We start from the raw sequence: 24,969 nt of genomic DNA, 5'->3' as shown, positions 1-24,969 counted from the left end.
ACCAGGACATCAGAGCAGCAATGTAACCAGTCAAGTGTAGCAGGTAACAGACATTTTCTGGAAAGTCTGTCTATTTCCTAGTGAATCACAGAGTGTTCTGTTCCTCTATATATGTAGAACAGAACCTTTAATTGTTTCTGTACCTTACAATTTTCTATTTTCATCACTGTGACATTTAATTGAGTGATAATTATCTTAGCAGATCAAAATTCCAAAATTTAAATCTTTCACTATCAATGAGTTAGGTGATTCAAACTGTATTCATTCAATTAGCTTAAGAAGGGCATATCCAAATTTGACTGTCGTAACTGACGTTAAGATACCAAATGAGATACAGAATGTAATACTTGAGGGTAAATGATCTATGTGCACAATACTGTTTTACTTTTCCCCTTCAAACTGAAAGACATGGCTTTAAAAAAAAAAAAAAAAGAAAGAAAAAAATAAAAAAGACTTATGTCCATACAAAGTCCCCTTATATTGAAAGAGATTGTAAAAATTCATAAAATCTTAGGCAGTAACAAAATATGCTATCCTAAAAAAAAAGTGCTCTCCTATTGCTACCTGTATTTCTATTTTTATTTCAGAAACAAGTAATAGTGTAGAGAGAAAAGATTTAAGATACCCTTGAGGGTTGACAGGTAATAGAAATCAAAATAAAACATATTTACTAAAAATTTTAAAATACTAATAAACATTTTAATTAATGAAAGTGTGAAAAACTCATACACCAGAAGTGACTACTAATGTTAAGTTAAAAACCTTCAAAGAAGAATCAGTATCACATGATTTAATTGATTAAACTTTATATAAAAGCTACATTATAATACAAAACTGAACTATTTAAGTACTAAAAACACAGTTTATACCAAGAAACCTAACAGTAGTAAAATACAAATACTTAAGACGCTTATTTTGGTCCCCCTGGGGAAAAAAAAACTAAGGTGATTTCTTTTTTTACGTGGCTCCAGGCATAAAAATAGATTATAAGATGATAACTGCAACATTCTCAGTGATTATTCTTATAATTCTTTAAATGTCACCGGTCATAATAGCAATAAACTCCTCTTGATTTACTGTAAGAAAAAAAATGTAACAGTCAGATATACAAATATTACTTGTTAAGAGAATATTACTACCATATTGCACTAAGTATTTTTTTAATTTTATATTATTCAGAATTCTTAATAAATCAAGGCATGGCTTTTTGCTTTTACTTCTTTGCTAGGAAAGTAAACATGTTTATTACACATACGTCTGTGAATACAAAAATATATAAAATGTGACAAAAGGCATATAAAATAGTATTTAGTAGTATTAACTGGGGAAAAGACACGAGTTACAAAAATTCAAACATAGTGATGCTATCTGTATAAACTTCCTAAAACAATTTAAAGAGCTTGAAAATTTTAATTTCTCAAATGGTTTAAACAATCCTCTATCATCTTTATAGTACTAGTTCATTTAGCAAACCCTTTCTTTTTAACCTTGAACATATCAAGCACATAAAATAGTGACCTTCTAAATACTGAAAATATATTAGCATTAGGAAAAAAATGAATTTTTTAAAAAAGCATATATTTGAAAAATCTATTTTAAAGAAAAAAGTCTTCAAAAATCAAGTCAGCAGACATCAAAACAAAAAGTATCAATGAAAATTGCAATTATAAAAAGAAAAAATTATATACAGAATTATTCTTAATTACAAAGGTAATACATGTTGTTTTTATGTGCCATCGAGTCGGACCCGACTCATAGCCACCCCTCCCCTTGGGTTTCCGAGGTAGTATCACTATGGAAGTAGATTGCCCAAACTTCCAAGGAGTGGCTGGTGGGTTTGAACCAACAGCCTTCTGGTTAGCAATCAAGTGCCTTAGGCACTACACCACCAGAGCTCCTACAAAGGTAATATAGCAAGTATTAAATATAGTTATAAATGCACGAAATAATTACTGATAAAGACTAATAGTTACCAAACTTATAAATAAAATTCAGTAAGGACTTCAAATCTGTACATAATGTTAAAGATAGCAATCTAAAAATAAACAGGAGATAATTTATTAAGTATAATTTTTAAAAACACATACACACAATATATATGTGTCCACACCAATTACTAATAAAGATGTTCAGAAAAGAATACTTCCTTTTTGTAACTGATAAGTTCATGAACCTCAAGATTTAATATATACCTTTAACAAGGCATAAGTTATGAGTAATAAGTTTGATAACGGTAAAGAACAAATGCAAATTAGAGCCAGGATTCCAATCCTAGCACATAAAACACAAAACAATTCTGCATCTTGTTTTCTTTATCTGAAAGCACTGAATTACTAGATAATCTTTCAGGTCATTTCTAACTCTGAAATACCCTAAATGTAATCATAGAAAAAAACTCCATTGATTCAAATATTTTGAAGTGTATACTGAATGCTCAACACTACTAGGTGATGTTTAACATACCAAAACAGATACCGGGGTTCCTGTTCTGGAATACTATAAAATTATAGTTAATTTTTTTAAGTATAGCACTACCATGGTTACACATGGTTGCACATCTTAGCAGTTGTATGCTAAAATATTAGGGGCTCAAGTGTCATGATATATACAACCTATTTTCAAATGGTTCAAAAAACATACACACTATAGATAAAGCAAATATAGCAAAACTGTTAATTACTGAATCTATATATAAGCTAGGAGCTCTGGTAGCATAGTGGCTAAAGCACTTGACTGCTAACCAGAAGGCTGGCGGTTCAAACCCACCAGCCACTCCTCGGAAGGAAGGTTGGGCAATCCTACTTCCGTAGTGATACTGCCTCAGAAACCCAAGGAGGGGTCGCTATGAGTCAGGGCCGACTCGACGGCACATAACAACAACAACAACATATATAAGCTACAACGGTGTTCATTGTACTAGGCTAACAATTTTTTCTGTTTGACAATATTCTTCATGAAAAACTAGAAAAATTAAACTAATTAAAAATGGTGAGAAGATAAAACATTATATAAAGAATTTTTTAAAAGTATTAGTTTCAGAAGACTGGCAGAAAGTTTCATTAATTATGTTAGTTATATGTTATACATGAAACAGACATATATTATATAATATAAAGCATGAACTATTATTAAAATAAGGACCAGATATCAAAACAAAAAACCAAACCCACTACCATCAAATCAATTCTGATTCACAGTAACCCTTTAGGATAAAATAGAACTGTTCCATAGGGTTTGCAGGGCTGTAAATCTTCTTTTACGGAAACAGACTGCCTCACCTTTCTCCCACGGAGCAGTTGGTGGGTTTGAGCCACTGACCTTTTGGTTAGCAGCAAAATGTTTTAACCACTACACCACCAGATCTCCTAAGATCACATATCAGTGTTGGGGAAAAAAAATAAAAATAAAAAGCTCATAATGCAAAAAATCATATTGATAAAAGTTTAAGCAAATTTTAACTGGTGTTCTAAAGTAAAAATGAAGAATTTGATTTGATAGGAGCTGGAAAGAGACTTGTACTGAGAAAAAAACAACAGGAACATAGTTAAATAAAAAATACAGTAGTGCAACAATGCCTGGCAAAAATCAGCTCTAAGGAGTAAGAAGAATGAGCTGTCTGAAGCTGAGACACCCATGAATCCATGCATTTGGTATTAAACGTCTATCAGACACTAAGAAAGGCACTGTGAGAACAGAACACAAAATTTGTAATATTCTTAAACTACTTTCAAGGATCTTATAAACTAGAGTAATGCTCCTTTGTAGTTAAATAGACACATTTGAATATCTTATGAAAGTTATGACTCCTTTTCTCTCTCCAGAAAAGTAAATTTAAATATGCAAAATTTTTAGCAATTTAACCCATGTGGAGCCTAATTTAAGAACCCCTGATTTAACCAATATATACTAAGGCACTAGACCAAAACAGGAAGCAGGAGTATGCTCTTAAGAAAAATAACATAAAAGCAGCCTTAGAATAATTTGACTATAAATCATCTTAACAATAAAAGAAAAGCTCTACATAAAATGTGAAATCTGAAAAGTATTTATGCTTGTTAGGCCTCTTTTACCTCAATCTGTAAAATTTCATAACCAAATTTCAAATTAAACATCATATAGAAGTTCTAAAGCCATTGAAACATTAGCTATACTTACATGCATGTATAAATATATAAATTATGAAAAAATGCTTTTCAAACTATTTTATGATTCCATACCTACAAACAGAATACTTAAGTCTAAAAAAGGAAAAACAGAAGGGAAGACAGTAGCTGAGAAAATTAAGCTAGTTCCTTTACTACCAGAAAGCCCTCCAATTAAGAGAATCTCTAATGCCTTTGTACATTCAGTTTTATAACCTTCTCTAACAACAACAACAACAACAAAAAACCCAAACCCAGTCATCAAATTTATTCTGATACAGTATCTCTATTATCAAGTTCCTATATCTAATAAATCTAACATGATATTTAGCCAAAAATGGGCACTTGATGAAATGTTTTTTGAATCAAATAAATAGGACATTTCATTTTCTACTAACACTGCCTTCTTTAACACAATTTACATAAATCAACTATTTCATAGGGTAAATTTTATTACATGTCACAAAAACAAAGAATTTGAGAAAACTAAGTAGATTAAGCACCTTAAGAGTCCATCTGGTTTCCGGAGGGAGAAAAGAAATTTTAGCATCTAAAGTGCCAGTTGAATATTTTGCTAACACAATGCTTCTTATAATACCATGTATTTTTTATAAAATCTAGAAAGCTAATTACTATTTTAATTTATAAGCTAAAAGGTATAACAATGTTATGGTTTAAAACAGGTACTTCGTAATTATGGATATCTGAATTTGAGTTCTGTCTTTGTCATGTATTAACTGTATGATAACCTGGGATAGGTTATTAATCTGTCATAGTCTTAGTGTCCTCATCTCTATGTGCATTAGCCTATGTATGTATGACAATACTATTCTATCTACTTCATAGAAGCTCTTACGAAAATTAAGTGACATAATTCACACTCTAACTTGTTAGACATCTACCATATAGTAACTGCTAAATTATCATCAACTGTTAACATCATCATTACTTAAAAGATGGTCCATTTTGGCTTCTTAAATGTTGCATTCATTTTCTCAAAAAGATTTACTATGTTTTACTTGATATATCTTTGGGGAGGGGTATTCTTTCTATATCAATACCATGTTGTTGTTGTTATGCACCGTCGAGTCGGACCCAACTCATAGAGACTCCTCCTTGGGTTTCCGAGGCAGTATCGCTACGGAAGTAGATTGCCCCATCTTCCTTCCAAGGAGTGGCTGGTGGGTTTGAACTGCCAGCCTTCTGGTTAGCAGTCAAGTGCCTTAGGCACTATGCTACCAGAGCTCCTATCAATACCATAGCTTTAATTATATCTTGTTTGATACCTTCTTTTAACTTCTCATTCACCATGTTTCTTAGTTTATATATCCAATGAAGTAAAATGAAACATTTGTCTTTGCTCTTAGATATGGAACAGTTTGGAAAATTCATAAAGATAAAAGAGCTAATAAAGTCCAAAAAGACACAGAAAGCATTAAAACCTTTTACCAGTTTGACAAATACAAAGAAAACAACTTATATCTCTAAACAAAATCTCATTTGTACCCCAAAGAATCCAAATTAAATGATTAGGTTAATACATTAACATGAAATTTAATTTCCTGTTTTTTCAAATTAGGCAGGTTTTCATATAGCTACAGAGACTCATTTACGTTAAGGTAGTATCCCAAAGCCAGACATAATGGATTAAAACTGTAGTTCACACTGTTTCTGAATATGAGAATGCCTTTTCAATAACAGACAATATTTTAGACATGCCATAATAGCTGTACTTGTGTACACTATTGGACAAAACATGTAACAACAAGCAGCTTCTGTGAATTATGGAAAACATCAATTTATCAAGCAATATGGTCTACAGACAATATTTGATGCATACATAAATTCCTAAACCCCATGAAGTATCTCAGAAGTTCTTTATCCTGAGAAAGCCATAGCCCAAATTGGAAACTACTATATTAGACTACTCTAACAGGTAAGACAATGAACCTCCCACATCCCTTCCCCAAAAGAAATTAGTTTTAAAAAGACTGTTTGACAGATGTATTTTATTTGTCAATCACTAGGCAAAAGAAAAAAAATATTGTGCCTATTTAAAAAAAAAAAAAAAAACTCACTGCCATCGAGTCAATTCCTACTCATAGCAACCCCTCCTTAGGTTTCTGAAGTGCAATCTCTACAGAAGTAGATTGCCCAGTCTTCCTTCTGGGGAGTGGCTGGTGGGTCTGAACCACTAGCCTCCTGGTTAGCAGTCTCCGGTGGCCTAGTGCCTAAGAGATATAGTGTCGTTGTTGTTGTTACGTGCTGTGGAGTCGGACCCAACTCACAGCGACCCCTCCTTGGGTTTCCGAGGCAGCATCACTATGGAAGTAGATTGCCCCATCTTCCTTCCGAGGACCGGCTGGTGGGTTTGAACCGCCAGCCTTCTAGTTAGCAGTCAAATGCCTTAGGCATTACGCTACCAGATTAGTCACCTGAATAAATAAGAGCAAGATACCCAAGCAACAGTTGTAAAGTGATTTCAAATGGAATAACGCAAGCAGTGAGAGCAGAAGAAATGTTTTAAGGATATATAACTCTTTAAGCAATGGAGGACAGGAGTGAACTCTGGGAATGACCTAAACCACAGATTCAGCAGTTTAACAGAGGATGCAAGAAATGGATACATTTTCTAAAAAGTTTCACACCAACTCTGAACTTAGGAAGCAGCTTCCTAATTGACTTTTTCTTCTAATGTCAAATGAAGTTAAAAATCAAAATATAATTTGTATGTGCCCAGCACTGGGTGGGGGGGTGCTGTTCATATCTCTAATCTTTTGATTCACACACAGTAACCACTGTTAAAAGATTTCTGAAAAAGACATATCATGATTCTCTATGCAACTAAAGAGGATGCCTTTAGAGAAGAGTTCCTTTAAAGTTAAAGATGGTAATAATTAAGAAAGAGAAAAGACTTGGGAGTCCCTGGGTGTTAACAATTAACCAAAAGGTTTGAGGTTTAAGTTCATCCAAAAGCATCTCAGAAGAAAAGCGTGGCAACCTCCTTCTGAAAAACCATCCACTGAAAACCCTCAGAGCACAGTTCTACTCACACACTTGAGGCTGCCATGAGTTGAAGTCAAGTCAACGGAAACTATTTTGTTTACTTTTTTGTTGCTGTTTAGAGAAGACTTAGAAAAGGGTGAAGACAGTGGATTCTAACTACAAATATTAGAGTGATAACTTAGGATATCATTTCTATTTCCAAAGATTTTAGTCATCTTTGTTGTTGTCTTTTAAATATGAATAACTATACAAATACCTGCAAAGACCTAGAATAAAATATAATAGAAAAAGCTGTGTAAGCTCACATAAACATAGTGAAAAAGGACAAAAATACAAAATTCCCAGCTACAATCTAAAATGTGAACTGATGGTTAGTTCCTAATGTCTTACCTCCTCATTAAAGTATGCCAGTATTTCCAAGGACTTGGCAATCTACTTCCGAAATCAGCCAATGAAAACTCATTAAATCACAACCGGCAGTGTTTCATTCCATTGTGACAGGGGTCCACCACGAGTCAGGGACTGACTCGATTGCAGCTAACAATATGTGTGTGTATATAGTTTCTTTGTGGTACAAGTGGTTATCATGCTGAGTTGCTAGAGGCCTTGTGATCTACTTCTGAAAAATCATCTGTTTCCACAGAGTACAGTTCTACCCTGACACACATGGGGTTGCCATAGTTGGAACTGAGCAGACAGTACCTGGCTTTTTTAATATACATAATTGATATTGGAAGGAAGGTTGGGCAATCTACTTCCGTCGTGATACCGCCTCGAAAACCCAAGGAGGGGTCGCTATGAGTCGGGTCCAACTCAACGGCACATAACAACAACAACAACAACAACAACAACAACAACAAAACACATATTCCTGCTCAGGGCTTTAAGTCAACAAACATTAGAACACTCACAATGTTAAAGAAAATGCAGAGAAATACAAAATGAGTAAAGATGAAAAAAAAGAAAAGCAAGCTTATATTTAATGCTAGCACCTTCAAATATCTTCCATCAATATTCACAACCACCTGAGAGGATATTACCATCCACATTTTCACAAAGGAAGAATCTGAGACTTAAAAGAGTTGAAAATACACTCAAAACTACATAGCAACTAAACAAATGATAGATACTCAATTCAAAGCCAGGTCTGAGTAATTGCAAAGCCTCAAATCTGTCCTTACTGTCCTTTCCTACTATATGATTCCACAAGCTTTTAAATGGCTCAAAATAGAAGTGGAGAGAGAGACATGTATACAACAGAGGCAAAGTATAAAAGTATTCAAACAGTTTGTTCCTCTAAATGCTATGGGCCCTCAATGGACGTCTCAAAATTCACACCAACAGAGACTTTTGGAGAACACTTTTAAGAAGAAGATGGTGCTTAAAAAATACATGGAACAATGATTAACATTTTAGCAGACAAGAAAAAAGAAAAAGCAATTAGGTCATTCTAGGATTAATAAACTACATGAAGAAAGGCACAGCATAAAAATGTTTTCAGGATAGAGTGTTTTGTCAAACGGTATACATATGGAAGATGAAGGTTAAAGTCAAAAAGTGGAAGAACACAGTGGGAAATCAAACTATATACTTAATTTAAGATAAGGCAGATCATACAAGGCTTTGAGCTTTACTATGTAGACAATGAAGTATTTGAACAGGGAAATGGCATCATCAGCCTTGTATTACAGGGAAAAAACACTATCAATGAAATGGAGAAAGAGATTAGTGGCATTTAGGCACAAATTACGAAGCTATTGGACTGCAAACTCCATGAGGGCAGGGACTACATCTGCCTTTTTTGCTGCTGTAGCACTGGTCAGCATATAGGATGTGACAACAGGCATCCAAGGAAATAAGGCTATTACAACACTTTTAGTAAGAAATTAGGACCAGAACTAGGACAGCAGCAGTGAGCAAAGAAATAAAGCAGATTCAAAACATTTGACAGGTAGAATCAACAAAACTTAGTGATAGTCTAGAAGTACATGTAGGTTGAGGGACAGTTAAGATATTAAAGACTTAAGTTTTGAGTGACTGAAATTTTAGTGACAATACAAACTAAAGCAAAATCTGTAGCATAATAAATTTTACCTTCAGAGATAAGTACCTTCTTGAAGTATAGAACCTCATATTACAACCTGCCTAGCCAGTTTGAAAGATCTCTTTTATTCTAAATTGAAAATATGAAATGTTTAAACAAAAACTCCATTACAAGATGAACAGTAACACTGAATGAAAATAGTGTGCAAAGAGTCTTGAAAATCGTTCAGTTTTAGATAAATTTACTAAATGTGTAGCATCCGGAATACTTGGAAAATGTGTTTTATTCAGAACTTACTTTCTCCATCACCATCTTTATCAAATTCTTCTATCATAGCCCGAAGTTCTTCATCACTCATGTTTTCACCCAGTTCGCGGGCAACACGTCGCAAATTTCTCAAGCTTATTTTACCTGAATCATCATCATCAAATAGCTTAAATGCCTTCAATATTTCTTCATGTGGATCTCTTTCCAATATCCAGTCAGTCACTATAGTGAAAAAAAAAAGGAAAAAAAATGGAGAACAGAAAAAGGAAAAACCTGCATAATCAAAGACATTCATCTGTGAAATCAACTAAACATTAGATGAGAATTAAAGCTGTGAATCTTTCAACATTTAATCTAACAACAAAATGACAAATTGGAGCCCAAAAACCCAAGGAAAAATATTTCTATCACAAAGTCAAAATAAAAAGTTTTTATATATGTATATACACACACGGTATTTATTTAAAGTTTACTATTATTAAGAATTGAACTATGCTCCACAGATATCCAGCACACATGTCTAGGCATTTGTAACCTAGGTGTGTACAGATGACATATCAGAAAAAGAATTAGAGGTAACTATATAAAAACTGTTTGCTGGCTAAATTTAACACTGATTCCTCCTCAACCAACACAACAACAACAAAATAAAACTGACAAATTAACAAAAATAATGACATCATTGATTCAGGCACAATCTCAGACAATAGATGAAAATTCCATTGATATCATCATGTTTCATAGTTAGAAAAGCCTCTTGGTTTTCCAAAATATGGAAAGTGGTTAAAGGACTGCATATGACTGCAGGAAGAAAGTCTCTCTAAAGACATAATCAATTTGTTCTGCAAGAAAACTATCAGACAACTAAAAATAAACATGAACAATCTCAGACTTTAATAGCGATATTTTATTTTAATATACTAGATATTAAAATATATAATAAAATAGTAAATTTAAATAATATTTCTATATTACTAGTCTTTCATTAACAGCCACAATTCAAATACTGAAGCAAAATACTGAAGCAAAATCTGTGGCATAAAAATTATTAAGTTACTACATAAAATTCTATTATTTGAAAAGATCTAAATAAACATCTCTGAAGTAAGTCTTCATCCTGGTCTAGCACTACAAGAAAGGTATTTATGACTTTTACTGTGTCATTAAAAATAACTCAGTCCTCTTGAGATTTACAGAATCATGAAAAACAGCTGTCTATAGACAGTTTTTGAATATTTAATTAATCCAACAGGAAAAACTGCAATTCAGGTTCCAAAAAGCTATTACTGCTTTGCTGCCAGCAGATCTTATTTGGTTGAATAAGCTTTAGAACAAACATCTATTCAAGTTAATGTTATATCATCTATACATATATTCAATAGTTCTCTTTTATGTATTAATTTTATCCAAAAAGTCTTCCAAGTAACTAATTGAAGTATATTACTATAAATATGCAAATCATCAAGGCTCATAAATATTCAGTCAAAAAGGAGTTGGCATATATACAGTCATAAAACCAAAATTAAATACCACACTTAACTCTGTGGCTCATACTCAACTTATTTTGAATTTAGTCCCAACAAAAAAGCAGGACCGGGAAAAAAAAAGTGTCAAGAAATTTTCTTCACCAATTAAATAATTTACATGACAGGTGAACCAAAAAAGCAGCTTGCTGGAAGTATTAATGTAGTTAAAGAAGCAACAGGGTGATGTGAAGAACAGATGGGGCTCCAAGATGTATAAAATTCTTATCCCACTGCTGCTTTAATTGTACTAGTTATTTCAGATTATGTGTCTGTGTAATTTCTTATCAATTCTCTGCACCATAGAACACAGCTTTTTCTTAGGAACTATACATTCTCATAACTCTGGATAATTAAAACATCACTAAGTATATAACTTTCAGGCGACTCTCCTCTATGCCTTCATGTCCTATTCCTGTTCTATTTCATTATAATATTTCCTTTTCAATAGAAATAAGCCACTTGACATATAAGCACTTAAACCGGACTACATCTACTTCACAAAACTCCAAACTTCTGGTAACATAACTATCTTCAAATGATTTCATTATAATAAAACACATGCATTTTATTAAAATAACTGGGCCTTGCACATTATAAGAATCAGTTAAGAAATAAAGCAAATTCAAAAATACATCTAAATAAGTAAAAAGTCATTAAAGGTAATACTAAGAAATATGGCTTCAACTATATTTCTAAGTGTCCACTCGAGTTTCTATCCAAACATACCAGTTACTTTAAACTCAATATGCTGGAATTCTATTATCACCAAGGTAGCTGTCACTGCCTTCCCCATCTCCCTACCCCAGCACAATTAATAGCTAAGTTTCCCATGTTTGGAAAGTCTGAATTAAAAACCAATAAACGCAATCAGTGAGTAGACCTTATCGTTCTAAGGATACTATCTTTTTCATTCTTCAATATATCCCTTTTCTTTTCATCAATACCATCTTTTATTTTCTCTGCCTTTAGTCTCTCTTCCCTCCAGCCTATCTTCAATACTACCACCAGTTAACAACAAATCATATTCCCTTCCCTAAAAACTGTCAATGATCTGCTCATTAAAGCCCAAGTTCTACACAGTATGCAAGATTTTATCAATATGGAGCGATACCCTATTTTTCCACCCACAGGGCACCCTATACTTCCACTACCACTCTTTGCTGTTGCTGTTTTCTATGACTGAGATGCCTTTCTCCACTCTTGCAATCTTCTCCTAGGGATGAAATTCTATTCTTATTTCCAGATACCTAAGTGAAAAATCCCCTCTGCAAAGTCTTCTTCAATTCCTCTAGACTAGGCATTGACAAGTATTTGCTATAAAGGGGCAGACAGTAAATATTTTGGCTTTGTGGGCTATACAGTCCCTTTGGCAACTACTTAACTCTGCCATTCTAACACCAAAACAGCATAAAAACATGAGTGTGGCTGTGTATAGGTGGTAGCCTAGATCTGTCACAAGAGCTGTATGCTGACTCTTGTCCTAGGCAAAATCCTAATTTTACTACATGGTATTAAGGTTTGTTTTCAATTACATTTAAACTGTAAATCCTTGAAGAAGAACCTCCTAGTAACTTTTAAGTAATTTCCCTCCCTCACCACAGAACATTACCTATAATGTTTGTTAAATAAGCAAAATCAAAATAATATAATATTCTATTCTAAATAGTCAATTAAGTAAGAAGTACATGCCAAAAATGGATAAAGTACAAGCATCTGACATACTCTGGGGTCTTACTTCAGAGGAAGCAATTCCTAAAACTCCAGTTAATCTTTAGCCTTGGGCTATTTTGAGTCTAAGCTTATTATTAAATATTTTGTTAATAATTTTTTCTTGCTTTAGGAGGAATCCTGTTTTAAATGCCAGATTTACTTATCCAGAAATACCCGTTGGACAATATCCTTAGACAGAAATAAATGGTATGTAAAACTAAAGGCTCAGATGCTTTGATCTAGAGTCACTTGTCCCAAAGTGTGAAACATACTTATCTGTAGTCAGTTATTACTTAAAAATAATTAACAAATGGGGAGAATACACAGTTCTTCACAGATTACCAATCTATGGTAAAGTTTTATTTGAAATTAGTATTCTCAACAGGTAGCCTTAACATAGCAAAAGTATGTGCTGGCCCTGTCAAAACGTTCATCTTTGAGTTAGACCTGAAGTTTAATTTAGCCATGGCCATTTACCCTAAAGGGACCCAGTATTTCTGCTCTATTACTTACAGGAAAGATGGGTCACAGGGAAAGGTGTAGGTGGCATAGGACTCTGGTATCAACTATTACTAAGACCCAATTTAAAAACTATATTCACTTAAAATTAAATGTGCCTGCCAAAAGTAATGATTACAAGGATATGGTACAGGTAATATCCTGCAACTATGAAAAACAATCATAAAAATATACTCAGAGAAGAATGATTTTTAAAATCCCCAGTGATACAAATACTTTGTAGTCACCCTAAAAAAAAAAAATGAAACAAAGATTTTAAAAGTAGTAAGAGTAAACAAACAGCACTTACCATGTAGAAGGTAGGTCCTCCTCTGAGCACTTTACATATTATTAATTATTAACTTCTCATAACAACCCTATGAGATAGTATAACTTTTCTCATTTTATAGTTAAGGAAAATGAGGCACAGAGAAGGAAATGACTAAGTCCAAAGCCAGTATGTCAATCTACACAATTTGGTTCCAAGATAGTCCATGCTAAATCTTACACTGTACTAAATGTACTTGAATTATAGCTCTACCTTAACAGTACCATTTCCATTAAAATCTAACATCTTATTTCTATAAATAAATAATCTAAGTTGAAACTTGGAACATTATGATTGTAAACCCCTGGAAAGCTTCTACAATGGAAAAGTAAGAGTAGCTCTCTCCCTTTCAAGTCAGTAAATTTACAAAGCAGAGGACAAAAAAAAATTTGCTTACAGGAGTTGCCTCTTTAAACAGTAATCCCTTAGTTTATAAGTAGGGATTTTCTGCTGTAGTTTCTTTCTCTTTTAGATTCATCCCTCACATGCCCTCTTTTCATTTTAGCTTTCAAATTAAAAAAAAAAAAAAAAATTACTAATGATATAAATCTACTATCTTGTGTATTAATTATCATCTCTGTTTTGGCTCTCTCACATACTGCCTTTTACTGAGTAGTTAAAACAAGGAGAGCGTTTTCATGTATATAATTAAATTTGTTCCCAAATTTTTTTAAATATATCTAATAATAATTATATAATATGGTTATACGTTGACCCATATAAAGTGAAATGGCATTAGTTTAGAAAACTTAGTAAAATAGATCTGAATATTTATATATTCTATGCATTTATGCAGGAGCTCTGGTAGCGTAGTGCCTAAGGCACTTGACTGCTAACCAGAAGGCTGGCAGTTCAAACCCACTGGCCACTCCTAGGAAGGAAGATGGGGAAATCTACTTCCGCCCTGAGATAGTGATACTGCCTTGGAAACCCAAGGGTCACTATGACTGGAGTCCGACTCAACGGCACATAACAACAACAACATGCATTTATGCTAAGCAATATATTTAAGTTATAACAGTAGTCTTTTCCTTTCAGAATTATTTGAGAAATAATTCATTAAAATCAAATACATAAAAATCCAATCATATTGTATGCCTTATCTTTATACTTTATCTTTAGTTAGTGGTTCTAAAATGTTGTCTCCCACCTCCAGTCAGTCAATTCCTCCCATACTACAATCTTTCTCAATCCCAACTCTAAACAATTTTCTTATTCAGAGAGAATGCATCCTCTCATAAACTTTGTTAACCTGAAGACACAAGCTTCATTTACAGTCAAAGATACCAATTGCTACCAGTTTCTTCCTGGCTTACTTTACCAACAAAAATCACATGCCAGAAATGTTTGGGGAAATATTTTATAAATAGCAGGTACCAAATTTTCTATTTTACCAAGAGAACTTTTTTGTTTTGTTTTGTTTTTATCACCTTTTAGTTTTATAATATAAACACACATTACTTACAGAAACATCTTTCCATAAAAAGCTGTAAAATAATTTCTTGGTTAGAATCGTCAGAACAAAACTATAAAAGAAAAAACTATAAATATCACAGTAAAGTTGTAAATCGATTTTTTTTAGAAAATCAGGGGAAAAAAGCAACAGAAAATAAATACTTGAACAAGTACATTATATAGCAATGTTCCATTACAAAATTCTATAACCTGAAGAATTTTTTTAAATAACTGATATTAACCAGATAGTTTCCTAACAACTGCTGATTACAACGATTAAGATACACACCAACTTCATTAAAATCTTCAAAGGTGATTTTCCCTGTGGCTTCTCTGTCATAGTCTTTAAGAATCTTCAGTACATCAGCTTTTTTTACATCAAATCCCAAGGCTCTCATTGCCACCTTTTGGATTAAAAGGAAAAAGCAAAGCATAAAAGCACTCTACAAAATAAGTGATTTCTAATTCTTAAGTAAGTTTTTAACATCTCAGAACCTATCACACTAACAAAACATGTAATTCTTTTGTATGTTACATGACTCGAAAAAAAGCAACACAAAGTGACTACTCTTCACTATTGAAATTAAATGGAAAATTTTTGTCATATATTTATTGTTTTTACATGTAAAACCAACATGTATTTATAGGATATACTATCCAATGCAGTGACTTAAGTTTAGTGTACAAAAAATTTTAACAAGCTATCTATTTTCAAGAAATGAGCAATCGAAACAGGAGAAAAGACATGGCATAGACATTTAAAAGTTATACAATAGAAGATGAACACATAAAAATAAGAATTACTACCAGATCCTATATAACTACTTATCAAGTAAGTACACCAGTACCCTGAATTCAGAGGTAGTATCTACCTTGTCACTAGTAACAAGGAAGAAAGATATGCTACTGGTTAAAAAAGTCTTAGAGAGATTTGAGGTGTTCTCAGATTGATGCATGATGAGGGGTAGAATGTCATTTAGAAAAGGATGACAGATATTAAAATAGACAGCAAAGTAAAGCAGAGAGCTGAGGGGCAATGACCACAGCAGACTGCCTGACCTTAATGGGTAGAGTTCAGGCAGAAAGAAAGAAGTTAATAAATGAGAAAAGCAGGTGCTAGTAAAAGTATAGAGAGCATTCAATAGAAAGCAAAGGCATCTGAATTGTATGCAGTGTGCACTAAAGGTTCAAATGGAGAAAGAACTTTGGAAAGATGGAACGAACGGTAGTGTACAGAGTGAAATGGAGAAACCATTTAAGAAGTTCCATATATGAAATAAGGTCCCAAATCAAGAGAGCAATGGCAAGAATGGAGAAAATGACCAAATCCAGGTAAACAAAAAAAGCTGTAGGAAGAGAGTTAAAGAAGATTTCAAGATTAAGAAAACAAGACATAAGTTCCATTACTGCTTTTATACATTCTATCCTATCAACCACATCGTTCTTTCCCCTACTCAGAATTCTGGTGCTTAAAAATCCCTTACAAAATTATCAAAATCAAAATTACCAAATAAACATTTATATTTACCTATATATGAAGGTTACTTGAAATCACCTCAAAAACTACCTTTCTCCCTAATTTGGGAACAGATAAGAGTGATGGTTGAACATAAAGAACATAATTAATGTCACTTAACTGCCGACTCGACAGCACATAACAACAACAACAACAACAACTGTTCAGGTAAAGATCACTGAAATACCAAATGCTTTGTTACATATATTTATTTACCACAATATTTAAAAAAGAATGTCATCAATGTCCCTGAGCTGTAAAGTGGAAGTTGTTATGTTGGCAAATGTCTTGTGTATGTTTTCACCACAATAAAGTAGGAAAAAAAAAAAAAAAACCAGCAATTTCCCCTTGTATGTTTATAAATAGTTCTATGGCTTAAAGTTGACATTCTCTTCACTAACATTATATCAACATCAGGTATCACTTACACTGTTAGCATCAGCTACAGTAGGTTGAGACCTTGCTATTAACAAGTTAAATTTTTTTAAAAAAACAAAGGTGTAAAGAACTATTAAATCTCATAGTTTTAATCTTTTAATTAAATGAATGAAAAATATAGGACTATATGGAAGGTTTCAAACATTACTTAAAATATTCCTTAAAATTCATTTTACCACGTAAAAAGCATTTTCTAAAAGATATGTTAAGGGGTAGTATATTGTTTTACTACAGTACTATACTGTGAATCTTTAACATGGTTTCATATTTCCAAAGCCAGCTTAGTAAAAATATTTAGAAATATACTTTTAAGTAACTATCAATGATGCCAATCACTGTAACAGAAATAAATGTTTTAAAGTATACTATTACCTTTAATTCATGATAATCTATTGCTTCATCTTTGTCTGTATCAAATAGTTCAAAAGCATCTTTAATTTCTTGCTTCTGCTCCTCAGAGAGTTCTCTTCTTTTCTTCCTCTTTGTTTTGTCTACTACAAGCTCATTTCTGTGAAACGGAAAGATAAAAGTCTTTAGTCCACTCTAATCCTATCCTCTTGTATATCTAAATGATTAAACTAAAATTGCAAAAATGCAACAGAAAATTACTCAATGAATTATTTTCTAAAAAGGAAGTATTTTGGAGAAAGATAAAAACATTTTCCTTACATGAGTCAATGCCCTATCATTCCATAGTCTACACTTCTATAAATTTGCCCCTTCCAAAACTGAAGAATGTTACAGGTTTTTAAAAGAAATGAAGATCTAACTTTAAGTCCTTCTGGCTTTAATTCCCATTAACATTGGTGTGGAAAAGCAAGACCTGAAACTAAGAAACATTAATTTTATGCAGAAACCCCCCCAAAAAACGAAAGCATTCAAACTTACTATTCAAATCATCTTACAATAGTGTTTAAAATAAACTCCAAGTTAAAGTAAAATTCCTAACTGATGAAATCACTATATATTTGATTTACTTTTGACAGTGCTTATAATTAAGTTCTAAAAATCACTATCTGAAAAAAAAAAACTCATAACTTATCAATTAACTTATAAAGTATTTGGTCACTGTACCTTCAAAATGTTTTTAGATTACACTTTCCTAACAGTTTGGCCCTTTGTGATTTAATGCAGTGATATTAACAAATCAGCCAAAATATTGAATCTCACCATACCACAAATATTAAACGCCAAAAAAAAGTACATACTATGCTAATCTTTATGATAATATGAAGTGTCACTGGTCTTCTAAGTCTCACTTAACATGTAAATTACAAATTAAATTTCTCATAACAAACTCTGGAAAAGCTTAAAGCAACATAAAAGCAGAATTCATGCCAAAAGCCGTAAATGTCTTAAGAGATGCCAATGTAAACGTTGCCCAAATTTTCAAATGGCGCTCCAACACATGTAAAGAAAAAGTTTTCAAAGACAGAAAAAAAAAAAAAACTATGAAACTTTAAAACGTAAAATTCAGAAATTCAGTTGATTTTATTACAACATGTTATATAGTAGCACTTGATCGTTTTCGTTTCTGAAACACACACACACACACACACACACACACAAAGATAAGAGATGGCTAGAAAGTGACCAGAAGGTGAACTATGACAAAGCTATGGAAGGTCTTCCTTTCACAAGAGACCTGACTTCACCAAGCCTGGACACACCCGGGGTCAGTCATTAGCATCCCAATATTCCAAGAGGACCGATCTCATCCAATACTACATTTGCCTAGTAGCAGAAAACAGCACCTTTATGATGGCGTTACTACAGGTTATTCTTCAGACAAAGCCTCTAGATGAGGTTGGTGAAGGGGGAAGCAAGCGGAGAGGGAAGGTTAAAATAAAGCCTGGAACTGAAAGGCAACCAAACTCAAGGCACTAAGGAAATCCAAGACTGAGATTGCCAATTGTCAGTAAAATACTGCAAAGCAGGGCCCTGGGAGATGAGCAAAGAGGTTTGTGTTATTTCCAAAATTCGTATCTGAGCGATTACATCAGAAACTTCCCAAGATGAGGTAGGGAACAAGAACTGAATCAAAGGATGAAATATCCTGATTTCTCGCAGGAACACCTTACAGTAGAAACCTCGCGATATTTCACTCTCGCCTCTCTTCCAACCACAAGACCTGCCTTTTCGGCAGTACAGAAATGATCACCTTAGCCGATACACAAAGGGCTCATCACCTGCGGAGAGCAAGGACTCCCAACGCAAGGGTCCCGAAGCCAGGAAAGTTGGCCATGATTCCGTCCCTCTCCACCTCCCAAACTGCCTTCCCATCCTCGCTTCGGCCCCCAATTGCCTCCTTTCCACACACCCACCCCTAGGTTCCGCTCCAGGCTGTGAAAGCATTGCCTCTTTCTCATTACCGACCTCAGAGCTAAACTCATTTTCTCTTCGGACAGAGATGTTCCTCTCAAGAACGACTGTAACCCCCTACCCACTGCACCACGACTTGCAAACTCTGGTCAACGGACGCCAACAGCCTCACAGGCCTGAAGAACCTCCCACGAGATAACACTTCTGAGCTGGATTGGTTAAAAATGACTTAAGTCCTGCCCATTAGGGCGGGGGGGGGGAAACTCAATGACTCTGTGTTCCCATTGGACGTAATTAACGTCAATCAAAGAAATGTTCCCGCTCGCGTCTCCTGCAGATCCATGGGTCCTTTAGATTGGCTTGATGATTTTTCCCGGAATCCTTTGCTTGGCCGGGATCTGAGCATATTCGTTGTGTTTTGGGTGGTTGAGCTTCGTTACTGCTAGGAGTAGTTGTAGTAGGTAGTTGGCGACGTGAGCTAGATGAAATGTGGCGATGAGGCAGCTCGGAAGAAGGAAAGGCAAGAGTCACAATGCAAGCTATCTCCCTGCTAGATGGAGGGAGCAGTTGGGTGACAATGTCTGTGAAACTTGCACCCAATTTATTCTAAAATTTCTGATGACCCAAATAGCTGGGGAGTTTGTTTAAAACCTAGATTTAAATTCCCCCTTTCCTCCATTCTGATACCAGTAGGTATAAATCTGCTTTTTTTCCCCTTATATTTGTCTAATAATTTTGAAGCAAGTTCTGTGAATACTGCATTGTATGGAAGCTGTACTTAAACTTCCCTCCCCTTTCTTTCTCCTTTGAACTCCTTTGAAAAGATTTGTTTATGTCTCTTGTTATTTTTTTCAGTGCTGTGAGCTGTTTTATATACATGTTATTTTCTTCACCACCAAACAAAGTTTCTTGATGCTCACTTGGGTAATTTGTTTACTCTTCATTTCCCTACTATGCTGAATTTCTTAAAGGCCAGAATTGTATCTTCAGTTTAACTCCATCCCTAGCATCATCTGAGGGCACTTAGTAGTGCAGGGTAGAACTCTTACCTTTCATGTGGAGACTAGATTAGATTCCTGCCCAGTACACGTGAAGCACCATCACCACCTGCCTGTTAATGGAGGCATGCCATGATGCTGAACAGGTTTCAGCTGAGCTTCTAGACTAAGACAGACCTGGTGATCTACTGCCAAAATTTCAGCCCATGAAAATCCTGTGAATCACAATAGTCAGATCCTGTTGTTGTATGTGGGATCCCTGTGAGTTGGGTGCCAACTCAATGGCAGCTAACAACAGTACAACAAATACAATATTTGATACATAATAAATATTTGCTTAATTGCATAGAATCTTGCTGTGAAGAGTACAGAGCTAAGCTGCAAATCTCATAAACATGAGTAAAAGCCTGGGAAGGACTATGGTGTGGCAGTTTGTTTCCATAAAAGTTGACAGCATTAGAAACTTTATGGGGCAGTTCTGCCCTGTCCTGTAGGGTCTCTTTAAGTTGGGATCAACTTGACCGCAACAGGGTGATCTAAAGGATGTATAGAGAAGTTTAGAGAAGGGAAAGAACAAAGCAGGACTTCTTCAAGGAGGTAGCATCTATGTTAGGCTTAGAAGGGTAAGCTAAATTTGAACAAGTAAAGATAGTATAATGGTATAAAACTAACAATTAATAGCTAAAGGATAGCCCAGAAAACTTTCAAGTACCTTTTAAGTACTTTTATATAATTCTTACTTTAAATTACTTGTTTGAAAATTAATTTCTAATACTGAAATGACCTAGAGAGGGGCCATCAACAGGCTAGGTATTTCAAGAAGTATCTGAAAGATCAAAAGAAAGAAGCCTATTAACAAATGAAACATTATCAAAATGCCATCCCAGAACTTGCAGGAGGGGACCAAAGCCTCAGAGAGCTACCTGGTAGAGTCCCAGAGAGACCCCAGGCTCAGAGCCGTCTGGTACACTGAGTGAGGGAGGCTAAATACATGGGGTCAATTTTAAATCTCTATAGGAAACTATGGCACCTCAGCTCCTCCAGATTCCTGGAGTGGAAGTATTACTTTTCCACTTTGATCCAGAACCTCATTCTTAATAACAAATGAAGAATCACAGACATGAAGAAAAAACAGCACAAAATATAAAACTAAAGAGAACAAACATAGCATTATCTCAGAAAGACTGACTCAGGAGCAACAAGAAGAAGAAAAAAAAATTAACAAATTCACTATAACAACCTCCCTGGGAGCTCTAGTGAAATAGTGCCTAAGGCATGGTTAGCAAACCAGAAGGCTGGCGGTTCAAACCCACCAGCCACTCCTTGGAAGACTGAGCAATCTACTTCTGTAGAGATACCACCTTGGAAACCCAAGGAGGGGTTGCTATGAGTCAAATCAACTCGACAGAAGTGAGTTTGGTTTTTTCAGCTTAGAGTTATTCAAGAAAGTTTTATAGCAGAGAACAGGATATTCTGAAAAAGAAACATTCAGAGCATAAGAATGCTATTGAAAATAAGCATGCGATTGAAAGATAGTAAAAATGTAATAAAATGGTGAGATGAATTGAGGAAATCTCAGAAAATACAACATTCAGACAAAAACATGGAAAATTTGAGGGGAAAAAAAGGATTTCTTTCATGAACTCCATGTTATGGATTGAATTGTGTTCCCAAAAAAGGTATGTTGAAGTCCTAACCCATGTACCTGTAAATATGACCCTGTTTGCAAATAGAAGTTTTCTATTCTTATGTTAATGAGGTAATAACAGAGTAGAGTGGATCTCAACCTTAAACACTTCTGAATGGTGTCTTATAAAGAGAGGAAAATAGACACATATACATACTGCAACACTGACACCATGTGAGGACACCTCTACAAGTAAAGGAATGCCAAGGATTGTTTGCAGACATTAGAAACTAGGTGTGTTAGACTGGGTTCTCTAGAGAAGCAAAACCAGTAAAGCTTATAGAGAGAGAAAGAAAGAGAAATTTATCGTAGGAAAATGGCTCACACACATATAGAAGATGGCGAGTCCCAAGTTCTTGGATCAAACATCAAGCTGGAGGCTTTTCCTGACTCTTGCAGCTGCAGGGGCTGAGGAGCTCAAGGCTGACAGGCAGTACACTGGCTGTTGACTCCAACAAATGACGAATCCAAGATCTCCAGGCCGAATGGTGGATTGTTTGCTCATGGACAGTTGTAGGCAGAATCCCGATCCACTTAAGAGTGTCTCTTTTCCCAGGATGTCCATAAATATACTGGAAGCAGGCCACACCCCTAGGGAAACGCCCTTTCAATGGATTGGCTGCTCAAAACATATACATCTGATCTCATCATTGGAACAACCCACATCACAATGGCTTAAGCCACACAGATTTGTGGTCCAGCCAAGTTGACACACACCTCCAGCTATCACACTAGAAGAGGTCCACAGAAGGAATTGACAAAGCCCAGACCTTAATTTGAACTTTTAACCTCCAGAATTGTGAGAAAGTAAATTTATATTCTTTAAAGCTATCCACTTGTATTATTTTTTGTTATGACAGCATTAGGTAACTATGACAGTCCATCATATAACTAATAGAAAGTCCAGAGAAAAGGAAGGAAATTATAAAAAAATAAAAAATTTCAATGATCTGAAGAGTAACAAAAGACTCCAGATTGTTAGGACACACCTAGTGTTAGGCAAAATAAATGGTAAAGAGCTATACATAGCCACATCAAACAAGATGTTTCAGAACATCTAAGACAAAGGCTTCAAAGCTTCCAGAGAATCTGGTCTTCTACAAAAGATGAACTAACTTCGGACTTCTCAAAAGCATTAAACACTACAAGTCAACACTTATAAAGGAAAATTAGTTTGAATGTAGAATTCTATTCCTAATCAAGAAAAAAATCAAATTTGAGAACCTAAGAAAGGTTTCAGAAAGATTAATTATCATATGCTATTTCTGAGGGATGTACTCCAGGAAAAAAGTGAAATCCAAAAATAAGAGATTAAATGCAAGTACTGTAGGCAGAATGGCTGCCAAATGATGTCCATGTCCTAATCCCTGGAATAAGTGAATATGTTAGGGTACAAGATAAAAGGAATTTTGCTGATGTTCCAAAGTGGTATCACTATGGAAGCAGATTGTCCAATCTTCCTAGGATGAGGAAATATACATACATATTTTCAAATTATATAATAAACCGTAAGTAAAATTCAAAAGAAAAGAAAACACTATATGAAATAAGTAGATACAAAGGATATACACAGATACTGTCACATGTTATATATTGCCAAACTTAACATAAAATATGTTTATATATTTTAGCATGCCCTGAAGTATATAAGAAATGAGTTCACATAAAAAGAATTACAAATAAATTTAAAATGTATGAAATTTCTTCAACTTATATAAAAACATGATCAATGCAAAAATAAACTACAACTAGATACAAATTTTCACCTACTGGATTCGCAAAGATCTAAGTTTGTCAGTTTGTTTTACTGTGGTGGCTTATGAGTTGCTGTGATGCTGGAAGCTATGTCACCAGTATGACACCAGGATCACCTATATTGGACAGTTTTCAGTGGAGCTTCCAGACTGAGAAAACTAGGAAGAAAGAAGAGGCAGTCCACTTCTGAAAAAATTACCCACTGAAAAATTTATGAAAAGCAGTGAAACATTATCTGATATAGTGCTGGAAGATGAGCCTTTCAGATTGGAAGGCACTAAAAATACAACTGGGGAAGAACTGCCTCCTCAAAGTAGAGTCAATCTTAATGACAAAGATGGAGTAAATCTTGCAGGACCTTCATTTGACATGACTCAAAATGAGAAGAAAAAGATGCAAACATCCATTAATAATCAAACGAGGACTGTATGAAATCTTGGAAAACTGCAAATAGTAAAAAATGAAACGGAACACACAAAGATTGATATCCTAAGAATCAATAAGCTGAAATGGACTGGTATTGGCCATTTTGAATTTGAGATTCATATGCTCTACCTTGACACTGGTGTTTAAAATGCCAGCAGGGTTACCAGTGGTGGATAGCTTTCAGCAGAGCTTCCAGAATAACACAGATTCAGAAGAAGGAAGAGACCATCCACTTCTCAAAGAAATGGCCAGGGAAAACCTTATGAGTAGCACTGAAACACTGTCTGATATATTAATGGAAAACTTTAGGATTAGCCCTAAAATATTGTCCAATACAGTGTCGAAAGATGAGCCCTTTAGGTCAGAAGGCACTCAAAATATGACTGAGGAAGAGCTTCCTCCTCAGAGTAGAGGTGACTTTAACGAAGTGGATAGAGAAAAGCGTTTGGGACCTCCATTTGCTGATGTGGCATGACTCAAAATGAGAAAAAACAGCTGCAAACATCCATTAATAATCAGAACATGAAATTTACAAAGTACAAATCTTGGAAAATTATAAGTTGTCAAAAATGAAATGGAATGCATAAAGATCAATATCCTAGGCATTAGTGAGCTGAAATGGGCTGGTTTTGGCCATTTTAAATCAGACAACCATTGTGTTGTTGTTGTTATTTGCCTGTCGAATCAGCCCGACTCATAGCCACCCCTCCTTGGGTTTCTGAGGCAGTATCACTATGGAAGTAGATTGCCCAACCTTCCTTCCGACGAGTGGCTGGTGGGTTTGAACCGCCAGCCTTCTGGTTAGCAGTCAAGTGCCTTAGGCACTATGCTACCAGACAACCATATGATCT

At 34.5% G+C, this 24,969-nt stretch overlaps 1 protein-coding gene across 1 annotated transcript; it reads right to left on the bottom strand.

Annotated features, from left to right (window-relative positions):
* Positions 1-1,032: 1,032 nt before the first annotated feature.
* On the bottom strand, positions 1,033-19,323 carry CETN3 (centrin 3). The gene is made up of 5 exons (XM_007943378.2): positions 19,307-19,323; positions 17,303-17,438; positions 15,266-15,380; positions 9,490-9,681; positions 1,033-1,076 (listed from the first exon to the last, which is right to left on the bottom strand). The coding sequence occupies exons 1-5, from the start codon at positions 19,321-19,323 to the stop codon at positions 1,033-1,035; spliced, it is 504 nt and encodes a 167-aa protein (XP_007941569.1).
* Between the last annotated feature and the right edge of the window lie 5,646 nt (positions 19,324-24,969).

This window comes from Orycteropus afer, unplaced genomic scaffold (assembly GCF_000298275.1).
Source record: "Orycteropus afer afer isolate SDZICR_OR568_19922 unplaced genomic scaffold, OryAfe1.0 scaffold00105, whole genome shotgun sequence".
In the NCBI taxonomy this organism is placed as follows: Eukaryota; Metazoa; Chordata; class Mammalia; order Tubulidentata; family Orycteropodidae; genus Orycteropus; species Orycteropus afer.
Note: the sequence above shows the minus strand (reverse complement) of the source record. Positions and strands in the feature narration are given on the sequence as shown.